At 37.5% G+C, this 20,563-nt stretch overlaps 1 protein-coding gene across 2 annotated transcripts in view; it reads right to left on the bottom strand.

Annotated features, from left to right (window-relative positions):
* Positions 1 to 20,563, bottom strand: part of CSMD1 (CUB and Sushi multiple domains 1) — a 1,403,311-nt gene that overhangs the window by 456,151 nt on the left and 926,597 nt on the right. For both annotated transcript variants that reach the window (XM_033848938.2, XM_073798556.1), the window contains exons 8-9: positions 15,697 to 15,821; positions 4,968 to 5,089 (exon numbers count right to left, since the gene is read on the bottom strand). In XM_033848938.2, the coding sequence (XP_033704829.2) occupies positions 4,968 to 5,089; positions 15,697 to 15,821 (247 nt within the window). The remainder of the gene's footprint in view (positions 1 to 4,967; positions 5,090 to 15,696; positions 15,822 to 20,563) is intronic.

The raw sequence follows: 20,563 nt of genomic DNA, 5'->3' as shown, positions 1-20,563 counted from the left end.
TGAATGCCTTTTCTGTATCTGCATGAATTTGTTACTTGAAATTATGTACAAAATCCGCTGAATAATAAAAGAAGTCAATGCTCCTTCCCCCAAAGGCACTCTGATAAACAGCTGTATTTTCTTAAAAGCACTGAATATAAAGCAAATTTTCTTATTTGTCTTTAGATGTCAAGTTATTCATTAAATCAAAGGTGCAATATAAATGTATAAATTGCTGTGACTGGTTACCCATCTCTTAAATATCTCTCAAATCCATTTTCTTCTCTCCAAGTCTGATGCCGTTGTGCTGATTTAGGTTCATATTGTCTCATAATTAAAATAAAGTCCTGAGGTTTCCTGCTTCCGATCTTGTGCCCTTCAAATCTGTCCATCTGACTGTGGGCAGAATGGTCTCTAAGACATAATGTGCATTATAATGTCCTTCCTTCCCTCCATGCGGTGCCCTACACTGATACCCTGGGCCCTTAGCATCACATTTAAACCCTTTACCTGCCATTCAGGGTTCCATTTATGTCTTTTTGAATCTAGCTTTATTATTATTAATAATAATAGTGAAGAGAAGGAAGGAATGGAGAAAGAGGGAGGAGCAAGGGGAGGAAGAGCAGGAAGGAGGCATTTGTCTTAGTATTTGGAAGACAACGTTTTAGGTGTTTTACACTGACTTTATCCTCTTCACAACAACCTTCGGAGGTGGGTGCTGTTACCACCATAAGGAAATACTGGGGCTCAAAGCCATTAGGCGTTACATGGTTGTTTTTTGTATGCCACCTAATCTGTGATATTTTGTTATAGCAGCCTGGATGAACTACATAAGACAACGTTCAAATGTCTTAAATCACTTCAATCCTGAGTTTAATACCAAAAGAATACTACTCTCTGAGGAGCTCAAATTAAAATTAGGTACTAAAAGTATGCCAGCACAAAATGTATTTGAGAAAAAAATAAACACTCACACACACATATATCCATACATCAAAGGATTCCAAGGAAAGCTGTCTTCCATGTTTAATCCTTTCAATGAAAACCCCAGGGATAAATGTTGGTGAGCATTTGCTAATAATTCCCATAATCTGTGGTTCACTAACCACCTATTACTTTTAGGGAATTTGGTCACAGGACTCCTCAAGAGTTTTACCTGAGAAAATACATATTGTTGAATGTGTTTACAATAAAATATATTAATAAATATCTTATTACTTGTGTTCATTTTTACTGAATTTCTACTAGACTAGTTCGGCAAGAACAATTGTTTTAGAAACCTGCTTCCCCACTAAATTGAATCTTCTTGAGGAACTTTTTTGGGTTTTTTTTCCAACTTTTTGCCTACATATCAGGTTCTCCTAATATATGCATATTAATATAATACACATTATAATACACATTATATTAATACATATAATTCTAATATGCATTATATATGTGTTTTAATATAATATACATGAGGATAATTATATATGTATATAAATAAACATATGTAAGTGAATAGACTTCTAGTATTCCTTTTAACTTGACATCCCTCAGTATTATAAATTGTAACATACGTTACTAAGAGACACAATGAACTTCCCACAATAATTACTTTCTATCAGCTATTTTATGTTAACACTTGGTATAAATTGACACAGGGAACTTGGTTATATAATGGTCAAAGCAGATCTAAGACCAGGAAAGAGTATAAATCATCATGAGAGGGTTAATCTTTCAAAAGAAGAGGAGTTTACTAACTAATCTCTCATTGACTCATCAATTTGGAAATTGATTTTAGATTTCTATTCGATCTTATTTCTTAAAGTTTACAAAGCATGTCAAACAACAAATTAAGGTGTACCAACAACTCTTCTTATCTAGAATTCTGTTAATGCTTCTAGCAAGAGTCACTGTCTGGAAACCTTTACATAACTGTTCTTTTCTCTTATGCTCAATATGTAATATACCTTCATCACCATGCGCTTCATCGGGAAACCCCCTTATGTGGACTGTCTCCCAAGGAATCAAATTAAGCCTAATTATACTTAATGGCAATGGCTGCTGCTTAATTTGGATGGTAATTCTGCTTAATTGAGATGCCTTCAGGTGACTAAGTAGTGCTCTTGTAAGAAGATCAGTGTGTTAGTCTATCAACTGGAAGCCTTGGTTCTTCTCTGAACATTTCACCAAAATAAATAAAGGAAGGCAAAGAATTTTCTGAAGCAGTATAACACAAAATTCCTGAAATTTAACCTGTTAATTGTTACGTGTTCAGAGTCAATAAAATATATATGAAGTCTTTAGAAAAATCTATGTAAGTGTACAAAAACATGAGAGAGAAAAGTGAACTTGTATAATAAGAAAAATGTAAAAACCCAAACTGCATAAATTCATTATTTCATTTGTCACTTTGCAGTTTGGCCAAGTTTAAAAATCAACTTCAAAACATCAGAGTACATATTTAATGAGTTTTAAGTAATTTTAGTCTACTGGTGTCAGGTAAAACAGGATTATAATGGGATTTGAAACATTTGAAAAGCAAAAGATCAATCTGGTGATAACCGAAATCTCTTCCTTTGACCTTTTGCTTGTCTGCATGTGGTAGACATGACTGGTTATCCACAACCATTGGCCCTTTCTCTGGCTTCCAGATGGTTCTTTCCTCAGGCTGTCCATGATATGGATTATGGACATTTTACTCAATTGGACCAGAAGGGAAGCCTCTGGGAATTTTTAGACAATTCCTACCATTTCTAAGAAAGACATGCCACATTTCTTCATTGAACACTGAATGTGATGGTGTGGCAGCATCTTGTGACCTAAGGGGGATGTTATCACTGCTCTGGAGACCCGAGCAGAAAAGAAAGGCAAACACTTGAGGCCTCAGCAAAGTTACTGAGTTCCTGAATTAAACCTGGAATCTCCCTGGCTCTGCATGAAATAGTTTTTCCCTAAATCTACTGGCTTTTAGTCAGCTCTTCTATTATCTACAGCCAAAAATATCCTATTGACGTACTGAATAACCTATTATTTCACTTCCTTGTGGTTCTCGTCAAAGTGATAATGGAATAGATAGCTACAAAAGAAATAACTCTTCTTTAGGGAGGAAGAAAGCTAAGGAAGAGGCTATCACAGTGCAGTGCAAAGAGCACGTGTGTTTTTATCCTGCAATAAGAGTAAGGAGCTGTGCAATCTTACCTTCCCTGGGTCTCAGCTTCCTCTCTGTCAGGTAAAGGGTTTAGACAATGGGAACTCTAAGCTTCCTTTATTTGCACAGAGATACCAATTATTTCAGTATATACAGCGTGGATGAAGAACGTCGCCTGCCGCATCAGTAAACAAAGGATGTTGTGGCCATCAAGCCACCAGCCTCTGCACCCTGAGGGGATTCAGGTTGGAGAAAAACAGGATACTGGCCCTAGACAGCTGAGGTGCTGTGTATCAAAGGAATGATTTCATTGAGCCCAGACCCTTGCATCTTCCCACACATAGAAAAGCGCTAAATTCCTTAACTTGAGAGGTCTGGTTTTCTCTTATTAACAGTGACCTTTTGATGTTCGACTGCCTGTTTTTTTCCAAAACCTCCTTTATATCCTGGCTCCTCCTGTACCTCTTCAGAGCAGTCCCTGAGATCTATCTGAGAGGCTGTCTCCTGGGCTTATGTCTTCAGTACGTCTGCCGAACAAAACTAATCCTTAACTTTTAGGCTGTGTTTTCAGTTGACAATTGGAAAGAAACAGAAACACAGATATACAAGCATATCTTCCATACAGGAAAATATTTATGATTATCCCATATGTAATCTGGATTTAAATGAATTTTTAAAATACTGGAAGGGGGTTAAACAAATCCCCTGATGATTTAGTTTGGAGCCACTACTTTCCCTGTTGGAACACCAGGGTATCCCACTTCAACCATACAAGAGTTTAGTATTTTAAAACTCTACGTGGCACTTGTAGTTGCAAGATCACTACCATTCATGACAGTGGAGCCCAGTCCACCCTCCGGCTGGCTCTGAGAGAAAGATGATGCCACCATCAGGACTTCTTTGGCTCTTTGTCTCCTCTGCATGATGTCACACACATCCCAGGTTTCAGCAGCTAAGGAAACACCTGGGAATTCCGAATTGACCTCTACCAGGGAGACCCACTTGGAGACACAGCAGGCACCTCACTCTCACTATGCCTAGAGCCAAACTCATCATCTCTTCCCATAAAAGACTGGTTTCTGAGGCCCTTTCCCTGGTTCGAGGTAGGGAGAACTTCGAATCTATTGCTCCAATCTGGAATAATTAGGAGAGTAAAGAAGGGCATCATCATCAGTAACTATGCAAGGACAGCGGACGCCCACCAGGACTCCCCAGGAAGCTAGACCCTGTGCCCATTCTGGTCAGGGCTTCACCACACGCCCCGAAGCCCTTCTTGACTCCTCCTCCCGCTTACAGCACCTGCACTTGAAGCCAGATGGACACAGTGTTAAGCAAGAGAATCAAAACCACCTGCCCATGGCTCCTCACCCCCCCCCCACCTCACTCCCCACCCTCCACCCATCAGTCATCAAGTTTTGCTGAGTAGATATTAAAGGTTCTCATCACAAGAAAAAATATGTGTAACTATGTGAGGTGATGGATGTTAACTAAACTTACTGTGGTAATCATTTAAAAACACGTACCAAATCATTATGTTGTACACCTTAAACTAATACAATGTTATATGTCAACTATCACATCACAATAAAACTGGAAAAAAGAGAGCATAAACATAACCTCCAGAACCAGTAGGGGGCAAGCACACTGAGAATACTCACTAAGAATTAACTGAATCTAAAACTGGCTCTGCAACAAATGTAGACAGATTCACACACAATGCAGCAGAAGATTTTCAATTAAAACAACAAAATGTAAGGGTGCATGACATTCACCAGGTTGTTCGTTGTAAACAGTTGCCCAGGCAGAGTGCTGATTTCGTCAGGTATGCAGAGGGGGAAGATGAGAGCCTTACCTTGTCTGGATCTGTTGTGGTGATGACCCACACGCAGTGTGCATTGTCTTCGTACTGAACTGGGTAATTAGGGGAGGTAATGACACCACTGGGCCCACGCAGATTTGATCCACACGTTCTAGCTAGAAGTACACAGAGATGATATTATTTTCCACAGGATTTCATCTGTGTGATGAAGACACAAGACATACATGGAACTTCAAGTTATGTGTCCAGCATTTATTGCAATGAAAAGCTATCTGTGAACTCAAGCTGGCAAGTAGATTTCGCTCAGCCTTCAGGACCCTTGCTTGGTATCTGCAACAGTAACCTGGAACTCTTTATTATGTTTCCCAAGGCACTGACATTCACAGAATGACTTAATTACAATAGCACCATGGACAATGTCAAATCAAATTAGTCCATTTCAAGCACCATTCTGACTCAGAGACGGTCTGTATAGACCTTTGGTTGCACCCAATGCAATAAGAATTCAGGAGACCGGAGTTAGTGTCTCAACTATGCCCTACACGATATGACCTTAAACCAGTAATCCCGACCCCCCACAGCTTCATCCTTTTAATTTTAAACGAGGAGGAACAGACGATATTTAAATTTCCTCTCAAGTTTTACACTGTATCATTGTATTCTGTAACAAACTGTACCCATTTCCTTATAGCACAATGCAAATAAGAACTTAAAATACAGTTGAATTTGTGAAGAAAGAAAATAGAAACGGTGGCTCTAAAAGGAAAAAGAAAATACCTTAAAAATGAAAGACCAAGCAAATCATGGAAGTAACATAACCCAATAAGAATGACTAAGTTTTGAATATAAAAATATTTTAACTGACCTCCACTTTAAGAAAGAAGCCTTTAAAAAATCAGTACACAATTTTGTAAATCACATGTCAGCCTGAACTCCACTCTTAACATTAATAATTTAAACTGGGTTTGAGAAAAGAGCAGAAGAAACTAATTCCACAAACAAGAACTAATACAAGAGAATCTCAGGTCCATTTTCCTAAGATACCATATCACACGAACTGATTAAACTGCTGTCCACTGAAGAGTAGATTTTATTCATAACCCACCCTTCCTTCCTTCCTTTTGTTGGCTGAGCAGGTCCGGTATTGTCCTAAGAGACTGAGCTACAAGAGAACAGGATTCTGACCCCCAAGGGCCAGGCTGTAGGGGAGGAGTCACAGAAACCTTTTAATGGGGAAATCCCTAACTGCCCTCCAGGAATATCTCTCTCTCTTCCATTTACATTGATACAGCAATAATATCAATTATGCCTACTCCTAGTATTGTAATTGTCAATGTACAGATCTCTCTTTGCAACAAGGCTGTGGTTCCCTTGACCTTGGGAAAGCATCCTTCCCTCACTTATCTGTATATCCTCAGCACCATATCTAATGTTGATAGTTGCTGACATAAAAACTGTGGGAAGCTGACTTTACACAACATTTCAGGTACTTGATACTATGAAAATAATTAGCTAAGAATTAATCTACTATACATTGATTAATAAAAACATATGAAAGTTAACTTTTAAAATATTGGCATTTGCTTTCCAAATGAATACTTTTTAATAAATATGGATGAAGTGTCACCTGGTTTTCAAACCCCAGTAGGCGTGTCTTGGCTCCAAAGGTCATTGAACAGAGCAGAGCCCACAAGCACATACACCTGTGCTGTATGATTTCCCTCTCCAGTGAGTCTGCTTTTAGGAACATGTTCTCGAGAGGATCATGAACTTCAGATCCGAAATTTTCTTAAAGCCTTCTAATATTACGGGTATTAATTACAGAAACTTAGAAGAAAAGTTATCAATAAAATTTGAGTTATCACACCTTTGTGTTACCCTACTTTGTGAAATTTCACACTGAAGAGCTGATAGAAACAGAGAGTGTTACTCAATAAATATCTGTTGACTAGTTTTAAACTAATATTATCAAAGTGCCATCCTAAGCATTTCAAAGTTCGAAAAAAGACATGTGAATAATGTGTGCAGTGGGGAACTAATGTGTTATATTACCATGGACAATTTGTACTCATCCAATCGTTAGCCCCAGCTGTCACTCTGCTAGAAAGTTCACCAAATCTGACAGCCTGTCAATGGCCCTGGGTCTTAGTTCTTTGCTTTGAAGCTTGACCTCAACTTGACTTATTGAAATTGGTTCCCAGCTCTTCATGGAATTCATCTTACCCACTGTTTGGGGAGATAGGATTTTTAGTGATTGTATTTTTAGTGAGATAACTATTAGTAAAATTTACATAGGAAACCAGCACATTTTCTACATTTTCCTGCATACATGGTACTGTGTTTCACATAGAACAAGTTATGAATCCAGTCCCTTCAGAAGTATTTCTCACCAAAACTTGTCAAATTAATACATAAAATATTTTTTCATTTTCTTACAACTATGTCCCTATTTTTGCAGTACATTTTCCTAATAAATTAGCTTTTTAACTCTTTTTTCTACCCATACTTTTAATCAAGCCATCAGAATAATCAGCTGAAATGAAGTATGTGGGAATATTCAGGGCAGGGATTTTGTTTGTTTGTTTTGTTTTCCTCCCTGTATAACCTCAACAATTAGAACAATTCCTGGCATTCAATAGTTACCCCATAGATACTTGTTGATGTATTTTTTGAGTAGGTTGATAGCCTTCAATAATATGATTTAACTCTAATTATTTACTTCTAATCCTCTTTCTTGGGAAACTGTTGAAAATTTTAGCTAGTACCTCGGTCTTTGCCTTTCTCAGTCGTCCCCATTCTAATCATCTGCCTCTTCATCATGTGATCATCCTACCATCATCACACCAATTACAATTCATTAGGTACTAGTTTCTTATATCAAGGCTTTCCTACTAGTCAGAGACAATTCTCAGATTTTCTATTGGCCACAACTCAAAGTTCAGCCATCTATGTGTAGAGTCGCTATCAGATAATAATAATGTTTCTTGAGTTATCATGATTTCTGTGTGCCATTGTCCAAATCCACATGGCGGATGAAGCACAGACTGGACATTATCCTCTACGTCTCCTGCAGATGATCTACTGCCTGGGGTTTTTTCTCTGCTCTCTGGTTCTGCTGCAGGAAGGGTCATACCAAGCTGCAATTTCTCTGAATTGTATAGTGGAGAGAGCCGAGTGAACTCTACTCCTTCCCCTATAGCTGCTCAGACACGGAGAAAGCTTAGCGACCTGCTCTGATTATGATGAGCAATCTCACTGTGTCCTTGCAGACGGGGAACTACTTCCCACACAGTTGCTTCTGGATTAAACACACATTGGATTAGTCAACAAAGTATTTAATTAAGCAAATAATTAGGTAATTACAATATACTAGTGCCAAGCAAGTTTTTATAGCAAAATTTAAATGCATTCCCATAATGGAAATGTATATACACATTTATACAGTTGAATATCACTTTCTGCTCCTCAAAGGCTTTCCCCCTTGTCAAAACCTTTTTGGAAATATAACACTAACATAAAGTAATTTACACTTAAATCTTAAAAATGCTTAATAAATGTTCTTTGATAATAACCACGACCTAAATAATGTATAGCTAGTATCACTCACATAACAGTGTTCTAAATTTGTAAACTCAAATTTTGCTTATATCTTACATGTTTTTAAGATAAAAGCAGAATTCACAAAATGATCATTGGAAATATAGCTCAAGAAGGAAAGTGGAAAGTGAGTATAAAACTAACCAATTCTGAAGCTTCCCTGGTGGTGCAGTGGTTGAGAGTCCACCTGCTGATGCAGGGGACACGGGTTCGTGCCCTGGTCCGGGAAGATCCCACGTGCCGCGGAGCAGCTGGGCCCGTGAGCCATGGCCACTGAGCCTGCGTGTCTGCAGCCTGTGCTCCGCAACGGGAGAGGCCACAACAGTGAGAGGCCCGCGTACCACAGCAAAAAAAAAAAAAAAAAACTAACCAATTCTGAATGTCAATCTGTGCCATTTATCCATTTAATCACTGAATATTTATTATGTATAAAACATTTGTTTCACACAATTTATCTTATATAATTTGAAGTAGTAATTTATCTATTTATGTATAATCAGTTCCAGGAATCTTTACTGTTCTATAGTAACTACTTAATTAATCAAAATAGTTGAAGAGAATAATATTCTAATTGACCAAACTTAAATTAATAGGATATCTGGACTCACATCTGAAGCTTTTTTCAAGCACATTAAGAATTATACTGGATAGTGTATATCTTGTATGATTTAGAAGAAAACCACAGACTTTATGTCTTTAACCAGACTGTCAGCCAAAATGGGGAAAGTATGTCACAGATTAAGAGCTTGATTTTCTTAATCACACCTGAGTTCTAGGCCTGGTTTATGAAGTTACTAGATGTCCTATCTTAAATTATTTCATTTTAAGCCTCTCAGGTTATCCACATAACAATCATAACTTCATCTATGATAGCTGTAAGGACTGAAGGAAAGAATTCGAGTAAAGCCTTCAGCGCATTTTCCGACACCCCACAGCATAGGGAGTAAGGAAATAACCAGTAAATGCTTTGTAAGAGCTGGGCACTATTTCAGGCATAGAGGATACAGCAGAGAGAGAATAAAATTAAGTTCCTTGACTTCCTCAGGCAATTATACACATGACCATCTAATTCAGGAGGATATTTGACCTTTACAGAAAAGCAGAGTCGGGGTTCAAAGCATATCTGGAAGAGGGTGGGCATGGAAGGGTTTGGATGAGACAACATCTGATGACCAGTGTAGGATGGAGACCCATATGGACACCTGGGGCAGAAGTGTTCCAAGCAGAAGGAAAACAAATGCAAGGGAGCTGTCACAAACTTCCCAGGCAGGTTCTAGGAACATAATTAGCACCAAATTAACGTTAGCTTTCAGGTCATTTCATGTCAGTAGAATTTGAGAGGAGTGGTATAAAAATACATGGCTTTGTTATTTCCAGTAACTTAATAAAAAATAGAGAAAAACATGTTTTTCTCCCAAGTGACATTCAAGTAAAGAGTATAAATCCTTAGAAGTCTAGAAGCGAAACCAGAAATTTATCCAAATTCACTGGAATTAAAGTAAAAGTTAAAAGTGTGAGAAATTAAGAGGTACAAACTTGCAGTCATGAAATAAATGAGTCACAGCATAGGGAATACAGTCAGTAATACTTTAATAACTTTTTATAGTGACATCTTGTAAGCAGACTTATCATGGTGATCATTTTGTAATGTACAGAAATACTGAATCACTATGGTGTGTAACAGGAACTACCATGGTGTTGTAGGCGATTATACTTCAAAAACAAACAAATGAACAAACAAACTCATAGAAAAAGAGATCAGATGTGTGGCTACAAAGGGGGAGAATGGTGTGAGGGAGGAAGGTGGTCAAAAGGCACAAACTTCCAGTTATAAGATAAATAAGTACCAGGGATGTGATGTGCAGCATGATAAATACACTTAATACTAATGTCTCTTACATATGAACATTCCTAAGAGAGCAAACCCTGAGAGTTCTCAATATTTTTGTATCTATCACAAGGAAATATTTTTTCTTTAAAACGTGTGTATGCTTCTTTAAATCTCTGAGCTCACGGCTACCTGATATAATAATTAGTATTAAAATATAATCTTACAATTGGCTCTGGACCTTTAATCTGGTAGAATGAAGTCGTCTTTCAGGTATAAATGGTCTTTTCACTACCATTTAAAAGGGCATTCCTGTATGGACAGAAACTATCAGTAGGGAAGAATAAACTGTAAAGTTCTCGGTAAGTGAAAAGTTAATAAGTTAAGGGTAATTCTGAGCTAACCTGACCTGGAATCCCAAGATAATAATAACTTTATTCTGTGACCCTTGGTAGCTCTAGTTGGCTTCCATGTAACCACAGTTAAAATTGCAAAAAACACTTCACTTTTCTTATGTGCCCTTTCAACTCAGAGAGCAACTAAAAATATTAATTCCACAGATCAAAGTGCATTAGCATTAAAAGAAATTCTCTCTATATATCCTCCCTAAATACTGATGGAATGAAATGCCAGCTGGAACATTTTACTTAAAAAAAAGAAGTATATCCTCTTCTTCTCTTTCTTGTTCGCTTATTTAAAACATCTACTGCTAGTTAAAGATACTTATACAGTTCCAAACAGCTCATATTTTACCCTGTGAAAACTCATAATGGTTGTTTTCATATCCCTAAACGAAGTAAGCATAATTTCAAACAAAATCACTTGTGTAATTACTGAGCTATGGCAACCATTCATCCCTGTGGTAACAGGAAGAAAAGGTAACATCTCCCATTCTCAGAGCTAATCAGCTAAGGTAAGTAAGCATTGGCTTAGGACCCAGTGTCCAGATGTGAAAGATCACTCCTGACTCACCGCAATTTATTGAATGCCTCTACCAGATATTCCTTCTGTGGAGAAGGCATGATAATTACTTAAGAGTTAGAGACCCTTCATGAAGAAGGGAGCCTCGAGAATCAGTCCTTCCTTAACTGACTGAGCTGAAATCTCATAATGCGTGCAATGCTCAGACCAGAGGCATTTTATTGCATTTGATAGATAGTTGAATTTAGAACATGTGGCTGAGATGATCAATATAAGGACTGCTTTAAAGGCTCACAGTGCATCAGGAAAACCCAAGCCATGGTGCTCGCCTCTTACATACAATGTATTAAGGGGTAGCACAGAGGAGAAGATGAACTTGAAAAATTGCACTTGGTGTCTGGAACCTACTGACAGCTAAGTAAATATCCCTATGTTGTGTTTTGGGTAGCATTTGAAACATCATTATGTTTCATGTTATCCATTTCCCCCTACACTTTAGACAGCTAAAGCTATCTTTATAGAAATAGCCATAAAAGTTCCAACTAAAGAAAGGTTTTTTCGGCTCTTCTTTAATTGAGGAATCAGTCATTAAAAGCCAGTACAGACACTATTTCCAGTAGAGACACTATTTAAAGGAGAGAATGATGACAGACTCAGGGCTCCTAAATGTTGCCAACCTGGAAAATGTATGGGCTTTAATAGAAGAAAGTATGTTCTACACTGAGGGATGCCTGCCAGGAAACCACCCATGACTCATGGAGATCACTGCTTCCCTTCACACCCACAAGCCTGTTGAGTGCTGAGAAAACTGGAACTGGGCTGAGCTACACAGCCGGAGTGGCGCTGTCCATGGTAGCCACTAGCACATCTGACTATTGGGCACTTGAAATGCCACTGGTCTGAGCTGAGATGTGCTCTGAGCATAAAATGCACACTGGATTTCCAAGACATAGTATGAATAAAAGAAAGAGAAAAAAGTAAAGCATCTCCCTATAATCTTTTTGACTGCACATTAAAATTATATTTGTAATGTTTTCGTTAAATAAATTATCGATACGTTATTAAAATTAACTGCACCTGCTTCTTTTCCTTTTCAAATCTGGCTACCAGATGTTTTAAAATTACATCTGTGGCTTGCATTTTATTTCTAGTGGAGAGCCCTGCTCTAGAGACTGCTCGAAGTGATCCTCTATTGGGTCAGCCTACAGATGCACTAAGATGTTTGACCATCCATCTGTATATGTAATCGATCAGGTCATGGTATATGGTGATTACTTATGTTATATAAGACTCTGTCACCCAGACTAGAGGGAAGGGTGATCCTGCTGGCTTTGCTGGAGGAAGCTGCCTCTTGTGAGAGGGCAATGTGGCCAGGAGGTGAGTACAGGGCAGAGAAAGGGAGTTGGGTGTTGAAGGGGAGGACAGGTTCCTTGCTTAACCATGATACTTACAGATGAGCCCTTTCCAGTCCAGAAAGTGGGATATTCATATACACACAGCTCCACCCTTTTTTTCATCCATATAGCTTACACATATAGTCCTGCACTGATACAAAAATGCCAAGGGACATGAGAGAGGGATGAATGATTCTCTAATTTATTTGCACTCTCCACTTGTGAAAAGCTGCAGATGATATGGGGAAGCAAAAAAAAAAAAACAAAATGTGTCATTTATTCAGTGATTTATCCCACCTCTGCTTATAAAAATATACCCCCATGGCAAAGATTCCCTTAGTATCTATTCTCCTTTTCTTTCATAGAAATATAATTGTTTGGCATATATTTAAACACACAATAGAAAATATATATGTTTCTAAGTCTCACAACAAGGTGAAAATATCTGGCTGGATTTTGGCCAATGAGAATGAGCAGAAATGCATATGATGGTTCCTGCAGACTCTCGTTAGCATACATCTGCTAACCCTGCTTCTTCTAACCTCCTCCATCCAATCACCTGGAGTTTGGATACCACCGTGGACTCTGAGGATGGAGGCGTGACCATAGTGAGGACAGAGTGAGTCTTGAGGACATTTTCATATCTGAAACAGACCTGCCGTCCTTGTCCTGTACTGCCTAGCTCTTAACTTCTGTATAAGAGAGAAATCCACTTCCATTTGTTTTAAGCTTCTCTTGGGTTTGGTTTTCTGTCACCTAATTGTTATCACCTAATTCTAAACAGTTTATCTCAAATTCTTCTATTTAGGAGATTTCAGGACTTTAATTTTTTGTTTAATGTCGTACTACTCCAAATGCTCTAAAATACTTATTTCTTTAAAACTGTGTTTTTAAAGATGTTTTTTACTGTTCTCTAGACACAGTCTGCTATCATTCTATTATGCAGATCTAAAATATACATCCTATAAGAAAACTCTTCCTTAATTATTTCTTGCTGCTATAGCTCATTATTTCAGGAAGTTAAAAGTAATAAATTGAAAAAGAGCTAAAGGATTAGTCCATGAAAATGAAGGTACATCTAATTAAAGCAAAACAGCTGAGTTAACAGCTGGGAGGAAAAAAGAAGAGATGAATAAAGTTGAGTGTGACGAACAGAAGTGGGTGTGGAGAGAGGTGGGGAGGCTTCCAGGGAAACCAGGCCAGAACCACACAACAAAGACCCTGTGGGAGAGCTGTCTCTTCTAAAATGATGAAGCAGGGCATTAGAGTCTATGGGAACAGGAAGCCAGAGGACTCCTCCTCTAATTACCTCTAAAAGTGAGCAGTTGGCGGTCCAGGAGGATGGAGGGAAGTGTCCCACCATTAGCCTGGATGGAGCAAGCACCTGCGTGTTTGACACCAAATCAGCATATAAGCTGGGGCCAATGTGCTGGGAAATATTGTTATGAGTGTAGATGAGATTTGGGCCAAAGGGAAAAAAAAGGAAAACTTCTGGATTAATAAGTAAGGTAAGAATCAAATAATATCCTACTCAATAGTTCCTTTATGTTACTCTAAAATATCAATTTAAAGCAGATGCACATTTACTAGTTTTGTCTAGTGTGGGCTTTTAAATAATGACATATGTTCCTGGTATAGAAGAGCAAGAAAAACATTTAAAAATGAAAGCATATTTTTTTCCTTAGGGCAAAGATAATACCTGTGGCTTAGTCCTCATTTGTAACTGGGGCATGAACATTACCATCCTTTCATGGGAATATGGATTTTGCTACAGTTCCTTTGAAAGCCTAATGATGTCACTTTAGTATTAGTGTACAAATAGTCTAGTGACCAAAAGGGGAGGGGCGTAGCCATACACATTTCCTGACCAGAGGTGGGTGCTTCTCCAAGGAGGGAAACTTTTCATGGGAAAGGGCCACCTGCAACCAGACCACACGCCCACTCTGCCCTTGGGATAAACAGATGCTACAAAGCTGTGTTTTCTACATGTAAAAAGCCACCAAGTTGTTATAGGTAAAGGTACACTATACTAAAGCCTGCAATCTAGTATTTTAGCTTTGATGAAACTAGCAATGTATTTTGCAACTACTTCATTTCACAGGATATAACTTAACACTGTTCATCTTGTATTGTACCTTTTTACAACTGGAACATTTTAAAATAAAAATTTATGAATCCATTCACTTGAAAAAGACTATAAGGAGGGATAAGATATTCTTATATATGAAAGTATATAAGAATATACTTTTTATTCCTTGTTCAACTTAGTACCTTTTTTCTTCTTCCTTTAAAACTACCAATTTGCATAAATTTTTTATGGCCAAAATGCAAACAAAACAAAATACCTAGTTTTTCTTTTAATTTTATTGATTCTTCCTTAGTAAAATAGCCAAAACAGTTTTCTGCTGGGATCACTATGGCTTCTATACTTCTGGTAGAATTCTTCACGTACTTCACAGAAGCAACAAATACATACTTTGGCCTCACTGAAGAAGATGGTGATAATGCAATATTTTGCTCTTCTATGTCCAAGATTAGTTTAATATGATTTAATAATAAAACGATGGCTTCAGATCATGTTAACAAACTCCCTTTATCACTGATACTATCAAAACCCAAGAACTCAACTTCACTACTATTGCAAAGTGAGAATTTTTAGATATGCAGGGACATGCATAAAGTTTTCCAAAGCATCTGGTTATGTAACATATTTTCATACATATGCAAACTGTGTATATAGATAGATAGATACCAAGTTATATCGAGTATGTGTGTGTGTTTGAATGATTAGATTTGCTCATGTATTTCCTGAAATTTAAAAACCACAAATATCTCTGGAAATGTTTGCCTGCTAAAAAATTTCAAAAAATATTTCTTGTTTACCTACATCACTATGAAAGCATAAATCATCACCACGTTTTGCTCTGCCTATACACAGTGCTTTGCACGTAAATCGTTCAGAAAAGCATGCCAAATCTGAGGAAAGAGAGAACCTGGGCAGACGCAATCATACAGGCCTTACCTCGGCAAATGGGCCGGTGGTCACTCCACGCAGCCAGAGTCTCCGTGACTCTCTGACACGTTATGCTCTTGGATCCCTGGAGCACGTAATTGTCCTCACAGGAGAATTGTACATTTGCACCAACCCTGAGCAATTACAAAACCAAAAACAACCCGAATTACTCATGGAAGACTTCTTCAAAAAAAATCATCACAGTGCTGCTACTGTGTTATGCCGTCAAAACGATATTAAACATTAAGTGATCCATTAGTAATTATTCACAGATACAACCCTCTAATGCAGCACAAGGCCTGGATTCAAATTTCCGTTCTGCCAACTTCTGCTAAATAAATATATGATCCTTAAGGTATCTTCTCTAAAATTAAGACAACGACAAAGGTGGCAGGACCATGTGTTGTGGATTAAGTAAGAAAATGCATGTGAAAGAAGTGAACCCTGGAAACAAAACAAAGTTGGATGTCATTCCACATGGATAAATATCTTACCAAAAAAAAGACCGAAAAAGCCTGGGTTAAGAAAATGTCTCAGTACACAGAAAGACAAGTGCTGTATGATTCCACTTATATGAGGTATCAAAAACAGTCAAATTTATAAAATCAAAGACTGGAATGGTGGTTGCCAGGGGATGGGGGGAAGAGGGGAAGGGAGGAAGGGGGGAAATAGGAAATTATTAATTCAAAGGTATAAAGTTTAAGTTAAGTAATATAAATAATTTCTAGAGATCTGCTACACATCATTGTACCTATAGTCAACAGTAATGTACACTTAAAAAATTTAAAGAGGGCTTCCCTGGTGGCGCAGTGGTTGAGAGTCCGCCTGCCGATGCAGGGGACACGGGTTTGTGCCCCGGTCCGGGAAGATCCCACATGCCGCAGAGCGGCTGGGCCTGTGAGCCATGGCCGCTGAGCCTGCGCGTCCGGAGCCTGTGCTCCGCAACGGGAGAGGCCACAACGTGAGAGGCCCGTGTACCGCAAAAAAAAAAAAAAATTTTTAAGAGATAAATCTCATGTTAAGTGTTATCATCATCATCATCAAACTTGCTTGCAATGAAAAACAAGGAAAAAAATGTCTCAGTAAAGAATTTATCATTGCAAACATTAATTATATTATATTCAGAGAGAGGTCAGTGCTATTATATTTCAGAAATACATCTTATAGGAAAAGAATAATTTGATTTACAAAAAAGCAATCCATCCAGCCTAGAGTTAGATGAAAAACTGCTTTGGCTCCAGAGCTGCCTCTGAAAACATGAAGCCCTAAGGTTGTAAGCAGTAACGAAACGTGATTGCAGAATCACAAACCAACAGGTGCATGAGAAGATGTGAGAGGCATACATCAGGTCTGAGCACACCCAATCACTTCCTTCTAAGCCTGTTGTCTGGCACTGAGTTGAGTGCAGCATTATTTTATTATCTGACAAGCCTATTGTTACAAGAGGAAATTCTACCCGTGTCTTCCATTTGACAAACCCTGACGTTGACGTTGACAAAAATGGGAAATGAAAGAGTGTCTTTGAGAGAAAATATGCATAGTTGCCCATGTTATGTGTAAAGTTATTAATAGATAAAAGATAAGGAAAAAAATAAACAAATGCTTTCCTTCCCTGCTTATTGAAAAAGTCTAACCTGCAATATCACAGTGAACATTATTCCAGTAACATTATAGCAGCATTTCCCACACTTCTGCATAACACTCTCGGAGGATCATCACAGATGTCTATAAAAATCATGGAATCAATTTGAAAAATTCTGAATTAAACAAAATTAAGCATCTTTCTTTTCTAAAGGGGACTTTCAGTTTACTAAAATTTAATATGCAAAATGTGTTTCACCTACTTAAGAGAATGTAAAGTATGTAGAATTTTCCAAATTTATCTGGTCAGGAAGCCCTTTTGCACTAAGTATCCAGGGCAACTAGAATTCTATGAAAGTAACCTGCAACTTTACCAAATTCACTGATGAGCTCTAGTAGTTTTCTGGTGGTGTCTTTAGGATTTTCTATGTATAGTATCATGTCATCTGCAAACAGTGACAGTTTAACTTCTTTTCCAATTTGGATTCCTTTTATTTCTTTTTCTTCTCTGATTACCACAGCTAGGACTTCCAAAACTATGTTGAATAAAAGTGGCAAGAGTGGACATCCTTGTCTTGTTCCTGATCTTACAGGAAATGCTTTCAGCTTTTCACTGTTTAGTATGATGTTAGCTGGAGGTTTGTCGTATATGTCCTTTATTATGTTGAGGTATGTTCCCTTTATGCCCACTTTCTGGAGAGTTTTTATCATAAATGAGTGTTGAAAATATTTGCAAATGATGTGACCAACAAGGGATTAGTCTCCAAAATTTACAAACAGCTCATGTGGCTTAATATCATCAAAACAAACAACCCAATCAAAAAATGGGCAGAAGCCCTAAATAGACATTTCTCCAAAGAAGACATACAGATGACCAAAAGGCACATGAAAAGATGTTCAACATCACAAATTACTAGAGAAATCCAAATCAAAACTACAATGAGGTATCACCTCACACCAGTCAAAATGGGTATCATCAAAAAATCCACAACAATAAATGCTGGAGAGGGTGTAGAGAGAAGGGAACCCTCCTACACTGTTGGTAGGAATGTAAATTGGTACAGCCACTATGGAGAACATTACGGAGGTTTCTTAAAAACTAAAAATAGAGCTACTATATGACTCCTGGGCATATATCAGGAGAAAAACATGGTCCGAAAAGATACATGCACTCCAATGTCCATTGCAGCACTGTTTACAATAGCCAAGACATGGAAGCAACCTAGATGTCCACTGATAGAGGAACGGATAAAGAGGATGTGGTACATACATACAATGAAGTATTACTCAGCCATTAAAAAGAAAGAAATAATGCCATTTGCAGCAACATGGATTGTCATACTGAGTGAAGTCAGTCAGACAGAGAAAGAGAAATATCGTATGATATAGCTTATATGCAGATCTAAAAAGAAATGATACAAATGAACTTATTTACAAAACAGAAACAGACTCATGGACTTCGAGACTGAACTTACAGTTACCATGGGGGAAGGGTGGGGGAAGGGATGGTTAGGGAGGTGGGGACTGACATGTACACACTGCTGTATTTAACATGGATAACCAAACAAGGACCTTCTCTATATATAGCAAAGGGAACTCTGCTCAATGTTATGTGGCAGCCTGGATGGGAGGGGACTTTGGGGGAGAATGGACACGTGTATATATATGGCTGAGTCGCTTTGCCGTGCACCTGAAACTATCACAACATTGTTAATTGGCTATACTCCAATATAAAATAGAAAGTTAAAAAAAAAATTCTATGGAAGTAATTTTGAGAAACACTGTGTTATAAAGACATAATATGTATTATTTTTAAAAGGGAAAAGTGGAAAAACCAAAATGTAAACATAATTCTCATTTTCATTGTTAGTCATAGCAGTTATTTAAAACAGCTATACTTTTTAGACATATACATCATAATTTCATTGGCCTTTGGTCTTTGTTTAAATTTCCGGAACCACATTGAATAAATGAAGTAAATCTGAATATTTGGTTTGAAAACAACTATTATATCTCCGTGTTCTCTATTCCAGGCCCCAATCTTCAGTTCTCTTTGTTTACCTAAATTTCAGTTTTCATACTTTTCATCATTCTTTCAATATATTTTTATTGAATATCCACTGTGTGCCACACTCTACTCCAGGTACTAAATATGCAGCAATTCATAAGACCGACAAAGTCCCAATCTCATGGAGATAACATTCTAGTTAAGGGAGGACAAAAAACCAAACAAACAAATCAAATGAGAAGAAAATGAAAGTGTTTTTAAGTACTGTGAACAAAATACACCAAATGATGTGATTAATAACGGGTTAGGGAGAGTCGGGATTTAAGAGTCCTTCAGAATTTTTTATGATCGTCTCAAACTAAGGTGCTAGTATGGCACATAATTTCTAGGCATGGTCAAACATAAAGGAAGGAAAATGAGATTATTGCTTCCCTCTGGCAACCACCTACTTCAGTTACCAAAGCCTATCATTCATAGTTTTGATGGAGTGTACTCCATTCCAACAAAATGTCTATCTTTTTCATACATGCTGTTCATACATCCGATCAACTTCCTTTAGGTATTCTTAGTGAACTGTGTTAACTTTGACTACTCTATCTCATTTCTGGCAATATATTATAGATTTATCATCCAAAATTGGAGAAAATATGGGCAGTGTTGTTTTTTGGAAACCATGAGAAATATGAATGACTATATTATCTCATATATATTTGAATGAATACATTTCTACAAAAATGAGCAAAATATATAGCGATATAGAGAAGAAAAAAGCTTGATACAAAATTGTTACCCCAGATAACAGTTATCTATATAAGTATCTGAATCTGTATATCAGGAAAATTAGGCATAAAACTATTTTTAGCATGATAACAGAATCACAAGTACACTTTTGTTTCTATACTGCAATAATCGTAGTACTTCTGATTTTATTAAAAGTTAAATTTTTAAATATTTTAAAATCCTACTATTAGATTGCCCCATTTGCTCTCACTCATTGAGACAGAACTCTCTCCCACCTAACAGAGTTCACACTCTCCTCAGATTTCCAGCAGACAAAAACTACAGAAGCCTCTTCTACTGCAGAAGGTAGAAGACTCTTCCTAATGTTCCATAATCACTGTAGTATATCACAGAAGATCTAGTCCAGAAATCTCCATCTGGGTTCTGGGGAAATCAGTCCTCAGTATGGACAGAGTCTGATATGGAACTCATTCCTTAATTTCTGTCCTGAAACCTTTTGACAAATGACTGGAAATAACAATTGATAAAATAGTGAGGCTTCTCTAC

This window comes from Tursiops truncatus, chromosome 21, assembly GCF_011762595.2.
Source record: "Tursiops truncatus isolate mTurTru1 chromosome 21, mTurTru1.mat.Y, whole genome shotgun sequence".
NCBI classification, from domain to species: Eukaryota; Metazoa; Chordata; class Mammalia; order Artiodactyla; family Delphinidae; genus Tursiops; species Tursiops truncatus.
Note: the sequence above shows the minus strand (reverse complement) of the source record. Positions and strands in the feature narration are given on the sequence as shown.